The 18,509-nt window shown below is 42.2% G+C and overlaps 1 protein-coding gene across 2 annotated transcripts in view; it reads left to right on the forward strand.

Annotated features, from left to right (window-relative positions):
• Positions 1-1,271: 1,271 nt before the first annotated feature.
• The window catches only part of LOC126355433 (uncharacterized), a 59,913-nt gene continuing 42,675 nt past the window's right edge, over positions 1,272-18,509 (forward strand). Inside the window, exon 1 of one of the 2 annotated variants that reach the window (XR_007565501.1) lies at positions 1,272-1,393. Coding sequence is in view for 1 of the 2 variants with exons in the window: in XM_050005741.1 (XP_049861698.1) it covers positions 1,306-1,393 (88 nt within the window). In the remaining variant the exon portion in view is untranslated. The remainder of the gene's footprint in view (positions 1,394-18,509) is intronic. The other variant, XM_050005741.1, reaches the window with a different exon arrangement.

The raw sequence follows: 18,509 nt of genomic DNA on the forward strand, positions 1-18,509 counted from the left end.
GAATTGGATGAACTTCACGCGGGCCCTGCACAATCATTGAAGATCATTTACTTTTGGATTAATGAAGTTAAATATGGTAGAACAAGTATCGAAGACGAAGCAAGCTCCGACCGTCCAACAGGATGTCACCACGAAGGAAACTATTGACGAAATCTCTGACACGATAATGCAAGACCGCCGAATAAAAATTCGTGAGATTGCTGAACTGTAGATATCTCAACTGAGCGAGTGCATAATATCCTGCACGGAGAATTGGCTTTGAAGAAGCTGTGTGGCGTGGGTACGCGATTTGTCACATTCGACCGACAGCACTTCCGGCAAGTTTCAGCATACTGTCTGGCATTGTTTAATCGCAATCCGAAAGTTTTTTTGCGCCTACTTCTGTCTGTTGGTGAAACCTGGCGCCCATCATTACACACCGAAGTCAAAACGGTAGTCAGAACAACGAACAAAGCCTGCTGAAAATGCGCCGAATAAGGCAAAGATCAATTTGTCAGCTGGTAAGGTGACGACCACTGCTTCCACAAGGAATAATCCTCAGAGATTACTTGCAAGAAGGGAGAACCATAACTAGACCCTATTAAGCTTTGTTGCTGGATTTTTTAAACTTTAAAGACAAAGGTTGGCACATAAAAAAGTGCCCTTTCTCGAACATGACGCACCATCCCACACATCCGCGATAACAAGGGTGAAAGTGCAGGAAATGGAGCTTGACCTGGTTCCCCATCCACCTTGTTCACCAAACTTAGCTCCAAGAGACTTCTTCATGTTCCCTAATGAAACTTCGACTTGCTGGGAAGAAATTTTCATCAAATGAGGAAGCGATAGTCGCTGTGAACGAATATTTTGCAGAGTTTTACATAAGCAATTTTTCCGATGGGATGAAAAAGCTGGAGGATCGCTGGACCAAATGTATGTCCCTCGAAGGAGACTATGTCGAGAATACAGGTGAATTATTTTCGAAACAAACATTTTTTTCTTGCGTTTCTTCCAGAACCATCAAACTGTCTTCGTAATTGACGTCTCTTAGTTTTACGCTCTCGCTTTGGAGGTAAAATTATAATAAAGATTTCATAAATTACATAGAAAAATAAATAAAAATAAAACGTTATTCTTACGGCTCATACGTCGTCGAGACAACTTGCTTAGACCAAGTGAGTCCTTCCGGCTGTCAACTGCTATCAAGGAAAGTGCTATATTGCGACTGCATACATTTCTGTGGATTGTCAAAGAGTAAGAGCTTGTGACTCACGCTCTTTTTGTTATTAGTTAGTTTTTTTGTCTTTCGAACGCCAGAGAAGATGTATGTCTGAAAGATTTGTTTTCCAGAAAATCATGGACCTGTTACAGTTAGGGTTATTACTCATGTTGAACGGTTGCTCACATGGGGAAGGTAAGGAAGTATATTTGATACCACATTTCTCTGGTGAGTTTAAATATTAAGTAGCGGTACTGGTGATATGTGGCATGCACATCTTCTGTATTTGCCAGCAGTAAGTTTATTTCCAGTTCAAAGAGCATCAGAAAGCGTGAAAAGCTTCAGTCTTTTTCACTGTATATCCATAAAGACCCGGCACATGACGTCGTGTATCTATTCGTATATCGTAGATCCTAGCTATCGATTGCTGATCGCCTGGAATTCTCATGCAAACTGATGAATCGCTGCGACTCGTTTGCGTAGTTAAGCGTGATTGTGTAGTTTAGTTTCGTTGCTCTATGACCATATTTGGTAGCAACTTTACGTTAGAATCCAGAGTCAAGGAGCACGAACCCTTCAGAATTAGTTGAAGCTGGAGTTGCCTTAGCATTTTGCAGCCTGTGCTGTAGAAGCAGAAATCCATGGAACGATGAAATACCACCTTACATACAGTCTTTAAGGTTTTTAACTTATAAACAGAATGACATAACATTCTACAGACAAGTCCCTTGTCGCTTCATTCCCTCATATAATTTACAATTAGCAGAAGTGCTATTGACAACATTTCTCTAAACACAGTGAGAGGGCGAAACGAATGCGTAAATACCTGCAGTTTAACTGCAAAGCTAATAAATGAAAAAGGGAATTATGTTAGCAATTTAGAAAGCTGTACACTTGGCGTCAATGAAAATGTCTGAAAGATAGCTTCTAGTTCCCAAGAAAATAATTTCAAAAGAAGTTTAATAAATTTAAATCCGTTTTTAAGTCTTTTTGTTTTTGTAAATAATATGGGTCTAGTGAAGAAGGGGATACAACACGGGGCTTTGACCAATGCCGTCATATATTAGTCATAGATAGTAATGTTCACTTCGAGGCATAGATAATAAAACAGTTCTGTGTTCCGGATAAGCGCTATCATTGTACATTAAAATAATTATTCGTAATGATATTGAGGTAATTTGGAGTATAAGTTTGTTATTGTAGAACAATTTTTAGTGTCTTATTTTCGTTTATAGGAATGGATTTTTCTGTTTGTGGGTATGCAATTTTCGTTACTGTCTGTCTAGGCGAGCTTCGGTTATTCCTCGATGTTTCCGTGTGGTAAATTCACTTTTCCATTTGCTTCTTTCACTTTACTTAACTATTTTGACATATTGCACTGTTTTATTCCACCAATATGTATATTTTCGTGTTGTGAAGTACGTAATAGAAATTTCTCAGCTGTCGATCTTCTTTCGTTTCCCAGCACTAGTATCAGTACGACATTTTCGAATGTTTACTTGCTATATTACAGGCGAAACCCCCGACACAACTGAAATTTGTATCCCGTCCTTCGCTTCGCCTTTACACTGACACTATATATGTCAATTGGTGAGAAAGATACAAATGTTGCGTATAGCTATATAGTTCAAGTAACGAATGGGATGCTATTAGCGTCCAAGGCAACAAGAAAACTGTACCCCTTAGTGAAGTACGGGATACAAATTGTACATGTGTCGTCTTCTAGTCTCCGTGTAGTTAAATTCAGGTATAGGTTGCAAATATAACGTACGTCTATTTCCACCTTTTCGTTACTAGTGTACATACACTCCTGGAAATGGAAAAAAGAACACATTGACACCGGTGTGTCAGACCCACCATACTTGCTCCGGACACTGCGAGAGGACTGTACAAGCAATGATCACACGCACGGCACAGCGGACACACCAGGAACCGCGGTGTTGGCCGTCGAATAGCGCTAGCTGCGCAGCTTTTGTGCACCGCCGCCGTCAGTGTCAGCCAGTTTGCCGTGGCATACGGAGCTCCATCGCAGTCTTTAACACTGGTAGCATGCCGCGACAGCGTGGACGTGAACCGTATGTGCAGTTGACGGACTTTGAGCGAGGGCGTATAGTGGGCATGCGGGAGGCCGGGTGGACGTACCGCCGAATTTCTCAACACGTGGGACGTGAGGTCTCCACAGTACATCGATGTTGTCGCCAGTGGTCGGCGGAAGGCGCACGTGCCCGTCGACCTGGGACCGGACCGCAGCGACGCACGGATGCACGCCAAGACCGTAGGATCCTACGCAGTGCCGTAGGGGACCGCACCGCCACTTCCCAGCAAATTAGGGTCACTGTTGCTCCTGGGGTATCGGCGAGGACCATTCGCAACCGTCTCCATGAAGCTGGGCTACGGTCCCGCACACCGTTAGGCCGTCTTCCGCTCACGCCCCAACATCGTTCAGCCCGCCTCCAGTGCTGTCGCGACAGGCGTGAATGGAGGGACGAATGGAGACGTGTCGTCTTCAGCGATGAGAGTCGCTTCTGCCTTGGTGCAAATGATGGTCGTATGCGTGTTTGGCGCCGTGCAGGTGAGCGCCACAATCAGGACTGCATACGACGGAGGCACACAGGGCCAACACCCGGCATCATGGTGTGGAGAGCGATCTCCTCCTACACTGGCCGTACTCCTCTGGTGATCGTCGAGGGGACCCTGAATAGTGCACGGTACATCCAAACCGTCATCGAACCCATCGTTCTACCATTCCTAGACCGGCAAGGGAACTTGCTGTTCCAACAGAACAATGCACGTCCGCATGTATCCCGTGCCACCCAACGTGCTCTAGAAGGTGTAAGTCAACTACCCTGGCCAGCAAGATCTCCGGATCTGTCCCCCATTGAGCTTGTTTGGGACTGGATGAAGCGTCGTCTCACGCGGTCTGCACGTCCAGCACGAACGCTGGTCCAACTGAGGCGCCAGGTGGAAATGGCATGGCAAGCCGTTCCACAGGACTACATCCAGCATCTCTACGATCGTCTCCAGCAGCCTGCATTGCTGCGAAAGGTGGATATACACTGCACTAGTGCCGACATTGTGCATGCTCTGTTGCCTGTGTCTATGTGCCTGTGGTTCTGTCAGTGTGATCATGTGATGTATCTGACCCCAGGAATGTGTCAATAAAGTTTCCCCTTCCTGGGACAATGAATTCACGGTGTTCTTATTTCAATTTCCAGGAGTGTATATAGAGGTCAACGGAAGTCTTGTATACATATATTACATACTTAGGTCCTTCTGTCATCAGTAGTACTGATATGTACGTAAGAAAAGACTGTTAGTAATAGCGAAGACGAAATAAACAACACATCTACAATTTGTATCCCGTGTACCACTTCGGGTTTACTGAAGCGGAGGATCATCGTTCAAGTGAAGAACAGGACAGTAATGCTAGTGAAAACCAAGAAATTGACTTACGACAAACTCGTATTCCGTACTGTACTTAAGCAACACACTTCGAATGAGCTTTTAATTTGTATCGGGTGTTTCATTTACGGTTTAGTGAAGAAGGGGAATACATAGTTCCAGTGAACAACAGGACAGGAATGCTAGTTGAAACTAAGAAATCGACGTACGCTGCACTTGTATCCCGTACTGCACTTAAGCAATACAGTTCGAAAGAGTTTCGAGATACAACTGACATACATGTAACGTGGTTTATTCTTTGCTAGTAATATATTTCATTCATTTCTTTCCATTGTATTTTGCGGAGAAATACTAAGATACAAACACGCGATATCGTTAACGTGAAAATACTACTGGCCCTTATATATGTGAAGTACAGTTTTTCGCTCTTGCATTCCTTTGTTTCTGAACATTATCCTCAGCTCTTTGATCTCCATAATACATGCTCTCTGGCCAATTCTGACGTCATTGGTCAAAGCCGACCTGTTGTATCCCCTGCTAAACTAGATCCAATAATATGGTTGGAGTCAGGCTTGTTCTGCGCATCTACGTTACACATTCACCGACAGCCAATGAGCGTTCAATAGTGTTCTCAGCACTCCGCTTTGAATGTCGTAGCCAATGCGAATATTAAACATAATCGCAATGAGTTATTTAGTGAATCTTTCTTCCATTTGTTATGATTTGTCATGGCTGATGGTGGTGGTAAGCGACATATTCTCCACAAGCAAGCGATAGACATAATTTCAGTATACACGCTTGCTTCAAGCGCATAGCACGTGTACCCTCTTACCGCAACAGTCGGTTGAAACGGGCAACGTTCTTAACTCGAGCTACGCGAACCGCCATCGTTCATTGATTTTTTTTTATAGTGGACGTAACAAAATCATGTGTTGCTTCTGCTGAACATGGCAGATTTATCATAGAACAACTTCAGGAGATTGTGGCGTTCGTAATACTAATTTGAATTTCTTGGTAAATCGATTGTGTGGGGCGGAGCCGAAATGAACGAAGATTGCAGCTATACGATGGTTCGTGTATGTGACCCTTGAAGCCGCGTTTCCGCTAGCAACAAAAGCTTGGACATGCATTTACCTACTATCGACCTCGAACGCTACTAAGTGTTTCCACATACTTGATCTGATTTTCCACGGGGCCTGCTTTCAAGGTGTATACTGAAATAAGCCGTGCAGGAGAAAATGTAACTGTGGCGATTTTAGCCCAAGAGTTCACAGTAATGTTAACGAAAAGAACACAGTCCAACAAATGTCATCATCATAAACTAAAGGCTATGCCTTGTCGATTTACACACGTCCCTCTCTATTGTCATCCTCTTCAATTCTTTATACGATTTTATCCTCATATTTTCTTTGATGTTATTAAAATACGTTGCTCTTGGCCTCCCTCTTGGTTTTTTCCCTAAAACGTTTCCTTCAAATACTTTCTTTCGGAGCTGGTTGTGTCTCATTCTGTGCCCTATCATTTTTGATTTTTTTCTCCCTATATAATTTAGTAGCGTTGTGTTCTTATTCACTTCTCTTAAGACCTGTTCATTACTTTTTCTATCTGCCCAGCTTGTTTTCGTCTTTCTTCTCCATATCCACATTTCCATTGCTTCCAGTCTCTTTTTCTCTGCCTTTCCCAGAGTCCACCCTTCACATGCGTATGTCAAGACACTCCGGACAAAAGTTTTGGCAAACTTTTTCCTACTTTCTAGGCTTATATGATTGTCTGTTAGTAAATTCCTTTTATTTTGGAAAGCTTGCTTTGCCAAGGCTATTCTTTTCTTTATATCTGTGATACATTAATTGTCGTCAGTGATTGTGCTCTCCAAATAAAAGAAGTTCTCAAACTGCTCTAGAACATCATCTTCTAGTTTAATATTAACTTTACCATTTTCTTTTGCCTTCTCTACTACCATAGTTTTTGTTTTCTTCTTATTTATTTTTAGATTAAATTCTCTTAGGATTTTGGCAAATTTTAGCAACATAAACTCCATTTCCTTTACTGAGTCAGCAAGTACTACGATATCATCTGAAAAACAGATACAGTGTATTCGTTCCTCGTTAGTTTTAATTCCTTTGGTTATTCTTTTCAATTTTTTAATGGTTTTTTCAATAAATAAGTTGAACAAATATGGTGATAATGGGCATCTTTGACTTACTCCCCTCCTTATTTTTGCTTTCTTCTTCACACCATTCTCTTGTATCTCTGCTTCCTGCCTTTTATACAGGTTCCAGGTCAATATTCTGTCCCTCCAATCAATATTTATTTCCTTCATTGTTCAGAATAACAATTTCCAATTAACCATGTCAAATGCTTTTTGTAAATCTATAAAGATAAAGTAGGTTTTCCTATTAACCCCAGTTCGTCTTTCTAATACCATCCTCAGAGCTAGTATTCCTTTTCTGGATCTGAAACCAAATTGGCTTCCTCCTAGGTTTGCCTCAATTTTCATTTTTATTCCATTTTTATTGTGTTTAACATTAGTTTGGAAGTGTGGGATAGTAAGGAGATAGTTCTATAGTTCTCACAGTCCAGAGCATTTCCTTTTTTTGGGATTATTACTGTTTTGCTGTTAAGCAAATCTATAGGTGGTTCTTTTCGATCTTCATAGTACTCTTTAATAAGTTTACATAAGTACTCTTTTGTTGATTCTCTAATTGCCTTCAGTATTTCTGCTGGAATTTTATCTGTGCCTGTCGCTTTGCCATTCTTAGATCATTCAAGGAATTGTTGAATTCCTCTTTAGATAAAGGTGACCCTATCATGTCGATATCCACACTGCTCTCCTATTCCAGAATTCCCCCCTCATTACCAATATCTGCTGCTTCATATAGTTCCTCAATTGTTTATGAACATATGTTTCTCAAAGAAATCATGTAGAAGTGGGAAACACGCTCCTAAAAATTTGACAAAGTGTCATTCAAAAAGTAAATAAATGATAAAAATCTACTTTGAATTTTTTTGAGCTATATTTCTTGCTCTATGCGAAAATCAGACGCACATATTTGAGATGACATGGTAGCTTGCCTTAAGTTACAAGTACTCCTGAGACACGTGGGAGCTGGAGACGTCTTCATTATCACTGTAGTAAGTTTAGTACATTCCCGAAGGCACAATTTCTAAATTTTCATGTGAAATTGCGGCTGCTATTTACAATACCCTGAAGGTAGTTCAGATAGTAAGGCTTTTATCTCCACAGTTCTTCTTCTGTTTTAATTCTAGGCTCTTATAGTTAACATGTGTTTTAAAAATAATGTCGCCTTTATTTTGTTATCATACTTTGTACTAGTGTACAGAACAGGCAATGTTCAGGGATAACACCCTGTAAAATGGTAATTTCCAAGAATGATTGCCTCTCGAAGTCGCGGTGTCCAAACGATACATATCGAACGTGCGATCCTAAATCGATCACGCGACTCTGGTGGTGGGCGTTATAAGTGTGTTTACGAATGTTCACTACAGCAACGAGAAAAGAACAGCATTACAAAAATACTTGTAATTACAAAGGAAACGACTTACGTTATCGTTGCCGGTGTTGTTATGTGAAAGTCCATGTGATGTGTATGCTGTGGGAACAATTCCCTTTTCGCATTAATTCGCGGAGGTGTGTAACTTAGAGCAACTAAGGAAACGACAGAAAACAGATAAAAATGACTATCACGAATAATTGATCATAACGTCCGTCACCAGAGTCGCGTGATCGATTTAGTATCGCACGTTCGATACGTATCGTTTGGACCCCGTGACACCCGAGAGGCAATCATTCTTGGAAATTACCGTTAAATGTGTTTTAAAAATAATGTCTCCTTTATTTTGTAACCACACTTTGTACTATGAGCAACTATATTAACAAATATGTTTAGCATATTTACATGAACTGAATACATTAACAAATGAAATAAAGTGCTCACACACTATAAAAATCTTTAGCATATTTAGGACAACTGATCATATTAACAAATGAAATTAAGTTCACACGCACTGTATAAGTCTTTGCATTTTTTTACAGGAACTGAAAACATTAACAGATGAAATAAAGTGCACAAGCACTGTAAAAGTCTTTAGCATTTTACCAGAATTTAAACGCACTGTATAAGTCTTTACCATTTTACAAGAATTAGGAAAGGAATGAGAAGGATTGCATCATGGTTGTAGCACAGTAGGTTGCACGTAGCTGCACTGAAAGTCCATAGCCCGCATCTCGTGGTTGTGCGGTAGCGTTCTCGCTTCCCACGCACGGGTTTCCGGGTTCGATTCCTGGCGGGGTCAGGGATTTTCTCTGCCTCGTGATGGCTGGGTGTTGTGTGATGTCCTTAGGTTAGTTAGTTTTAAGTAGTTCTAAGTTCTAGGGGACTGATGACCATATATGTTAAGTCCCATAGTGCTCAGAGCCATTTGAACCATTTGAAAGTCCATATCTTTCTACAGAAGCACAACACGAAGTGAGACAATCTGAATTTCTTTTCCCTGAAGTATTTATCAGTGTAGCCAAGACACTGAAATGATGTATTAATATTGTATTTTCTCACTTTGGTAGTACATTAGGTACACTAAACAGTAGGACCATAATGACATCTCCATCTTTCAAGGTGGTGGACAGCTTGATATGTCAACACCACATTTTTGTAGAATCCATAGTCTCACATCAAAAGAAAATTAGTGCAAAAACCAAATACAGTGCTCCATGAGGCAACGTTCAGGGATAACGCCTTGTAAGAACACTACTGGTATTCTTTATATGTGAAGATTTAGTTAGGTCAGGAGTAGGTTTACATTTCTGAAGGCACAAATACGTTTTCTATTTCCACTTCATTCTACTATTTACACTCAATGGCTGTAGCAAAAAATTAGAAACATTTTATCGAAATTAAAATATATTTACACTAATGACCTTTTTGCAGTAACACAAGTCTCATATAAGTTGGTACCATACTTTTGGAATACATTATGTCACTTCAAATGATTCTATGTTACTTTATTACAAATAAGTGATTAAAAGCATCTATTAAAGGCTAGAATGAGATTCCTTTCACAAGGTTTAAGAAGATTCTGGCAGTATACAAAGTATTTATTTACTTCTTGAAGACAGAGCCTATTTTGTTGTCAATCACTTGCAGCTGAACGATCGAAAGTGAAATGAGAGCAGGTCTACTTAGCGGCAGTTGTTAAAGCTCTTTGACAGTGATGGGGGGAAGGTGCACGTGGTCTATAAGTTAAGCTTCATTTCCAGATGCAACGAAAACTTTTGCATGCATTCCCTCACTGCTGCACTAGCTAATCAACTACCCTGTGGAAATATCTTGCTTGCTCACTGTCATGCTTGTTGGCTTGAAAATCATTTAAGTCTAAAAGCCACATAACTTATTGGCTGCATGCTCCTTCCCGCACCATCGTACAAGAACGTCAGCAACTGACGCTAGGTTCATTTGACTTTTTCGTTCATTCAACAGCACAGATCTTGAAACGTTTCTTTGGGTAAGTGAATAGTTAGCGTCGCAGGAGTAAAATGGATTTTTTCTTAACTAAGCAAGTAAATACTTTGCATACTGCCAAATTCTCTCATGCCTTATGTTAGGAGCTTCATTCTAGTCTTCAGCAATTCCTTATAATTACTTATTCGTAATCAAGTAATACAGTAGCGTTTGAAGTGACGCAATGTATTCCAAAGATATTGTAACTGACATGCGAGAGCATGAAATTGCTGAATTTCACGTTGCTGCAGACCGGGTGGCATGACAGTGAGCCAGTAGGTAGTTTCCATAGGCTAGTTAACCCGACTGGTGCGGTACTGGTGACTTCCATATGCAAGCTACACAGAGTACTTCACTGCAGTGGCTCCTTACTTAGCTTGCACTTATCGCGAATCTCTTACCCAACGCAAAGTCCCGAGAGACTGGAAAAAAGTGCAGGTGACGCCTGTATATAAGAAGGGTAGAAGGACTGATCCTCAAAATTACAGACCAATATCCTTAACATCGGTTTGTTGCAGGATTCTCGAACATATTCTCAGTTCGAATATAATGAATTTCCTTGAGACAGAGAAGTTGCTGTCCTTGCGTCAGCACGGCTTTAGAAAGCATCGCTCCTACGAAACGCAACTCGCCCGTTTTTCACATGATATCTTGCGAACCATGGATGAAGGGTATCAGACGGAAAGCATTTGACTCAGTGCTCCACTGCAGACTCCTAACTAAGGTACGAGCATATGTGATTGGTTCCCAAGTATGTGAGTGGCTCGAAAACGTCTTAAGTAATAGAACCCAGTTCGTGGTCCTCGATGGTGAGTGTTCATCAGAGGTGAGGGTATCATGTGGAGTGCCCCAGGGAAGTGTGGTAGGTCCGCTGTCGTTTCTATCTACATAAATGATCTTTTTGATAGGATGGATAGCAATGTGTGGCTGTTTGCTGATGATGCTGTGGTGTACGGGAAGGTGTCGTCGTTGAGTGACTGTAGGAGGATACGAGATGACTTGGACAGGATTTGTGATTGGTGTAAAGAATGGCAGCTAACTCTAAATATAGATAAATGCAAATTAATGCAGATGAATAGGAAAAAAAGTCCTGTAATGTTAGAATACTCCATTAGTACTGTAGCGCTTGACACAGTCACGTCGGTTAAATATTTGGGTTTAACATTACAGAGCGATATGAAGTGGGACAAGCATGTAATGGCAGTTGTGGGGAAAGTGGATAGTCGTCTTCGGTTCATTGATAGAATTTTGGGAAGATGTGGTTCATCTGTAAAGGAGACCGCTTATAAAACAATAATACGACCTATTCTTGAGTACTGCTCGAGCGTTTGGGATCCCTATCAGGTCGGATTGAGGGAGGACATAGAAGCAATTCAGAGGCGGGCTGCTAGATTTGTTCAAAAAATGGTTCACATGACTCTGAGCACTATGGGACTTAACTACTGTGGGCATCAGTCCCCTAGAACTTAGAACTACTTAAACCTAACTAACCTAAGGACATCACACACATCCATGCCCGAGGCAGGATTCGAAGCTGCGACCGCAGCAGTCGCGCGGTTCCGGACTGCGCGCCTAGAACCGCTAGACCACCGCGGCCGGCCTAGATTTGTTACTGGTAGGTTTGATCAACACGAGAGTGTTACGGAAGTGCTTCAGGAACTCTGATGGGAGTCTCTATAGGAAAGGAGGCGTTTTTTTCGTGAATCGCTACTGGGGAAATTTAGAGAACCAGCATTTGAGGCTGACTGCAGTACAATTTTACTGCCGCCAACTTACATTTCGCGGAAAGTCCCCAAAGATAAGATAAGAGAGATTAGGGCTCGTGCAGAGGCATATACGCAGTCATTTTTCCCTCGTTCTGTTTGGGAGTGGAATAGGGAGAGAGGATGCTAGTTGTGGTACGAGGTACCCTCCTCCACGCACCGTATGGTGGATTGCGGAGTATGTATGTAGATGTAGATGTCTTTTTGCATGTAGAAATTGGGCTTCATGTTCATTACTGCTAACAAATGAAGTTATCAGGCAGCACTGTCACCACAATGGACAGTGTATATCAAATTGCCAAAAGACCATGAATGAAATTTTTTTAACTAAAGCAATATGTATATTTGAAATGATCTGTACTCATGTGCCAGTGTACTAATTTCTACGTATTGTATGGAGCACTGTTCAACAAAAAATGAAGGGGAAAAATGTACATTTTCTGTGCTTAATAATAGTTAAATGACAGAAGTTCATTATCCAGACTATGTGTACAATGTGAATCGACACTGAAGCGCCAAAGAAACTGGTACAGACATGCGTATTCAAATAGAGATATATGTAAACAGGCTGAATACGGCGCTGTTGTTGGCAATGCCTATATAAGACAACGAATGTCTGGCGCAGTTATTAGATCAGTTACTGCTGCTACATTGGCAGGTTATCAAGATTTAATCGTGTCGGAACATGATGTTATAGTCGGCACATGAGCGATGTGACAGAGCATCTCTGAGGTGGCGATGAAGTGGAGATTTTCCCGTACGACCATTTCACGAGTGTACCGTAAATATCAGGAATCTGGTAAAACATCAAATCTCCGACATCGCTGGGGCCGGAAAAAGATCCTACGAGAACGGGACCAATGACAACTGAAGAGAATCGTTCAGCGTGACACAAGTGCAACCCTTCCGCAAATTTCTGCAGATTTCAGTGCTGGGCCATCAACAATTGTCAGCGTGTGAACCATTCAACGAAACATCATTGATATTGTAGTCCTTGTTGCCACTGTAGAGTCTTGTACGGTAAGAAGGAAGGGAGAGGATGATGTTATGTGTGGCCGGTATCCTCTCCCTACAACACAAAAGCACATGTGAATTAATGCGGTTCTTTATTTACTTGTACTGGATATTTAACTTTAATAGAGGCCATGTGCTGTGCTACAAGCTCATCAGTAATAGTCCTCCTGAAGACAATATCAGTTTCTTGCTGTTACAAATTTCAGTCTCACTGTAAGTAAACTACAAGTCCCGCTATCAACACTAATCTGGTCACAATGTACTGTCATAGCCTGTATGTGAAACAACAGACGTCAACTGTAAGTATGAGTCGGTGAGACCCTCCAGTCAGCAGTGGCGGCCTAAATACACGCTGTCTAGAGGACGTTGGCGGCGTGTTGTTTGTCGGTATGTCTCTGGCCTCTCTCATGATTGACGTGCTTCAGCCAATGCCTACTATCAATCTTCTTGCTACATCCCTGCCGACTGGTGTACTGGCGACGGCTTACGCCAGCACAGATATGGGCTTCCAGAGCCAAAGGCCCTCTCTTATACCCTTGATGAGTGCACAACACAAAAGTTTATGCCTCACCTGAACTCATCAACACTGACATTGGACTGTAGATCACTGGGAACATGTTGCCTGGTTGGACGAATCTTATTTCAAATTGTATCAAGCAGATGGACGTGTGTGGGTATGGAGACAGCCTCATGGATCCTGCATGTCAGGAGGGGACTGTTATGCTAGTGGAAGCTCTGTAATGGTATGGGGCATTTGCACTTGGAGTGATTGAGACCCCTGATACGTCTAGAAACGACTCAGACAGCATGTAAGCATCCTGTCTGATCGCCTGCATCCATTCATGTCCATTTTGCATTCTGACGGACTTGGGGAATTCTGGCAGGACAATGCAACATCCCATACACCCAGAATTGCTACAGAGCGGCTCCAGGAGCACTCTTTTGAGTTTAAACACCCCTGTTGGGCACCAAACTCCCCAGACATGAACATTATTGAGCATATCTGGGATGTCTTGCAAAGTGCTGTTCAGAAGAGATCTTCACCTTCTTGTACTCTTACAGATTTATGGACAGCTCTGATCGATTCATGGTGTCACATCCCTTGAGCACTGCTTCAGGCATTAGTCGAGTCCATGCCACTTTTGAATGCTAGTGGGGGCCCTACACGATATTAGGCAGCTGTACCAGTTTCTTTGGCTCTTCATTGTATATCTGCATACAGACTCTGCAAATCATAGTGAGTTGCATGGCAGAAGGTACTTAGTATTGTACCACAGTTTCTTCCAATTTTAGTCGCAACTGGAGCGAAGGAAAAATGAGTGTGTAAATGCATCTGTCCTTGCTGTAATTAATTTTAATCGTTCCTCGTGATCACTGTGTGAGTGAAACATAGGAAGCTATATTTCTAGGTTCTTCACTTAAAAATGCTTCTTGAAACTTTGCAAGTAGACTTTCACGGGATAATTAGTGTCTAGCTTTAAGAACCAGCCAATTCAAGATATCCATTGATGATTTATGTGAGACAGACAAACCTGTGAGCATTTGTGCTGCCCTTCTTTGAGTACGTTCAGTATCCCTCGTTCATCCTAGTTCATATATGAATCTTTAATTAATGATACAGTTCGTGTAAACGTAAGATTCTTTATGGGTCTGCGCAACAATGAGATAAATAATGATTAACAAATAACAGTGTATTGTCTTCCCATTGGTAATTTCCCATAGCACTCCGATGCTTGCGGTGTAGCAGGTATGGATGTACTATCTGGTAGAGGTTAATCTTAAAGGTCTTCAGAATGAGATTTTCATTCCGTAGCAGAGTGTGCGCTGATATGAAAATTCCTGGCAGATTAAAACTGTGTGCCGGACCGAGACTCGAACACGGGACCTTTGCCTTTCACGAGCAAGTGTTCTACCATTTGAGCTACCCAAGCACGACTCACGCCCCGTCCTCACAGCTTCAATTCTGCCAGTACCTCGTCTCCTACATCTGCGAACCTTCGTAGGAGAGCTTCTGTGAAGTTTGGAAGGTAGGAGACGAGGTATTGGTAGAACTGAAGCTGTGAGGACGGGTCGTGAGTCGTGCTTCGGTAGCTCAGATGGTAGAGCACTTGACCGTGAAAGGCAAAGGACCAGAGTTCGAGTCTTGATCCGGCACACAGTTTTAATCTGCCAGTAAGTTTCAATCTTAAAGGTGATGGTCGTTTGCGACGTTACCAGCGGATAGGTGTGAAGTGAACTGCGAGCTGAGGTCGCTGCACAGCATACCCACAAGGGAAAGAAAAGATTGCAGCTACACTACGCAACAGAAGTAAAGGATCACGTTTTCGAACCCACCCATTTGCGAGAATGAAGTCTGAAATTTGGCTCAAAGGTGCGTAGAGCATTCCTCTGCAATGGTGCAACCTGCGACGTCACCCTCGGGCTAGACGGTGCTTCAAACAGCAAGGTGTCAACACTTGCGATAAAAGGCCACAAATCAGAAGTGTAAAGTGGGTTAATGATGCCACATTTGCACCAACTTTCACCACAATCCTGCCCAGCGCCACCGTGGAGGCGTCACGCTATGGGAAGGTTATCAAACCCCTTCTTACCCTAATTTCATCTGTTCTTTTGGCCCCTCTGCAACGGAGGTTAGAAGCACAACACACACCGCTGAAATCGCGCTATTTTCTTATGAGCTGCCGAAGAGGACACCCAGTCACACCGCCACTCAAGAGTTGGCACGAAAACACTCGGGGAGTGACATACAGGACCTCAGTGAAACTACTCACACGTTTCGACAGTTCGCCTTGCGGTGAATAACAGGTAGACGTTGTGGAAACCCTCTGACACTGCTGACACCCTCAGACACTTTGACCCTTCTCTAAGGACAATGTGGGGCTGCATCCCCATTAAACGGGATCTGAACCTCTTCGGGCACAGTGCGACCGCAATTACTGCTCCGTGCACAGTTTGGAACCACTAGGGGCCGTTCAACACCATTCGACGAAATTTGAACGTGATCCGAATCAGCAAATGGCGTGTATACTTTTTCATTCTTCCTATCTCGCATCTTCCTGTGGCGCGATGGAGGAAGGGGGGGGGGGGGGATGCGACATTGTTGGCTCAAGCGTGACTAAAACGGCGAAGGGTACTTCCAAAATTCCCCAGGGCGGCAAAACCTTCAATGCCAGCCTCCTGTCTTCGCCGAGCACCCGTACTGAAAGAACCCGTGACGAGAGTACCAAGCAGCCTGTGCTGATGCTCTTTCTCCATTTCACTAATTCCTTTGCGGCTGATACGGGGTGTTCAAAAAGTCTTTGCGCAGTGTCGTATGATTGTTAGCCGCGCGTGCCGTATGATTGTTCACCTGCCCGGATTACTTCCCTTCAGGTGGTCTCTCCCAACATTTCACTGTTTCCTAGACTCTAGAAAGATCTGCTTATGATATTTTCATGGATATTAATAAATGGTTTAAAGCCAACTCACTGGCATTAATTTTCGAAAAGATTCACTATATGCAATTCAGAACCTGTAAGAGGTTTCCACCCAGCATATGCATAAATTTTGAAGAAGAGCAGATAGAAGAGGTTGACTGTCTTAAATTCCTGGAATTACAACTTCATAATAAATTCAGTTGGGAGGAGCACACCACAGAACTGCAGAAACGGCTTAACAAATCTGTATTTTCAATTCGAGTGTTAGCTGACATAAAAATGAAAAAGCTTGCATACTTTGCCTACTTTCATTCCATAATGTCATACGGCATAATATTTTGGGGTTACTCTTCAAGTCAAACAAAAGTTTTCAGAGTCCAAAAGCGTGTAATACGTATTATTTGTGGAGTAAATTCATGGACGTCCTGTAGAAACCTCTTCAAAGAACTGGATATACTAACTACTGCCTCTCAGTATATTTACTCCTTAATGAAATTTGTCCTAAATAATATATCTCTTTTTCCAACAAACAGTTCAGTTCACACATAGAATACCAGGAACAAAAATGATCTGCACAAGGACTTAAAAGCACTTACTTTAGTTCAAAAAGGGATCCACTACTCAGGAACACTCGTCTTCAATAGTTTGCCAGCAAACATAAAAAAATTAGTTATAAATAAAGGTCAGTTTAAAAGAAGCCTGAAAGACTTACTAGTGGCTAACTCCTTCTGCTCCACTGACGAATTTTTTAATAGAAACAAAAATATGTTAGTATATATTCATAGTATTAGTATTGTTATTTCAGCTTTAAAAAAAATATTGACATGTTCCGCATCCACGAGGATCTCCTCAGCATGGATCCATGGAAGCAAAAACTAGTCTAATCTAATCTATCTCAGCCAGCGTGAGTAGTATCGTTGGTGTGTGTCATTACGTGTTGACGTGACAGTCGTGCAAGAACTGAAAAATACTGATCATGGCAAGAGACTGCATTATTGTCATTGGTTCAAAAATTTCGTTAAACGAAGTGGAAGGCATATTGTTAGTGAAACGTTTTTGACTGAATAGACGTGGTTTCATTTATCAGGGTTCATGAACTCGCAGAATTCTCGTATGTGGCGTACTGCAAATCCATTGTGTATTCATGAGGAACCACTTCATTCTATGAAAAATAGGAGTTTGGATTGAAATTTCTAGACGTCGGATTGTGGGTCCCACATTTTTCAACGAAACAATAAACGCACAATGATACGGCACTGATATTCTGTACCCATTCATAGTAGAACTTGAGTTAAGTGAAATACTGAACGGTTATTTTCAAGAAGATGGTGCAACTGCGTATACAGCTCGCGTTTCAATGTCACAGCTTGCTGATATTTTTGGTAATCGCATAATTTCACAGGAACTTTGGCCTCCACGATCGCCTGACCTAACACCAACTGACTTTTTCTTCTGGGGTGTAGCGAAAGCAACTGTCTATAAAAACCGTCCAAACTTCATCGATGTTTCGAAAACTGCAATATCCACTTTCACTGCTTCTGTTATAGAAGAAATGTTACGCCTTGTGTTTGGAAACATGATTAGACGAATTGAACTGTGTATTCAACAACAGGGGGGGGGGGGGGGGGGGGCGGCACTTTCGACATTTAATGTGAAATTTTTTAAGTAAAAATGAATATTCAATAAATTAGTAACTTGTATTGCACTGAGTTTCATTTCGGTATATTCACTGCGGCATACGGTGCGCGCGGCTAGCAACATACATACGGCACTGCGGACAGACTTTTTGAACACCCCGTAGTAGGTCATACGGAATCGGAAAGTATCGAAGGGGTTGCCAGTATGGAAGCGCCTAGGACTTCAACACACTTGTCTGTATAGGATAGATAAATATTCAGCGATCACAGCCCCTGCAGACCACGCGCTGCTTCCACAAGCTGCCTCGTTTCCTTCCTGTTTTGTGCCCGGTTCCTCCATGTGTCTTCAATTCCCAGGGCTGCTAGGTCCTTCGCCATGTCGTCCATCCAGCGCTGCCTTGGTCGTCCAATGGGGCGTTTGGTGTTTGGTTTCCCTGCTAGTGCCGTCTTCGACTGTCTTCCATCTGGCATACGGGCTACATGGCCCACCCATTGTATTCTTTTGCTCTTTATCTTCTGTGGGATAGTTGGTTGTCGCATCAGCAGGTAGATTTCCTCGTTTT

This window comes from Schistocerca gregaria, chromosome 3 (genome assembly GCF_023897955.1).
Source record: "Schistocerca gregaria isolate iqSchGreg1 chromosome 3, iqSchGreg1.2, whole genome shotgun sequence".
Lineage (NCBI taxonomy): Eukaryota > Metazoa > Arthropoda > Insecta > Orthoptera > Acrididae > Schistocerca > Schistocerca gregaria.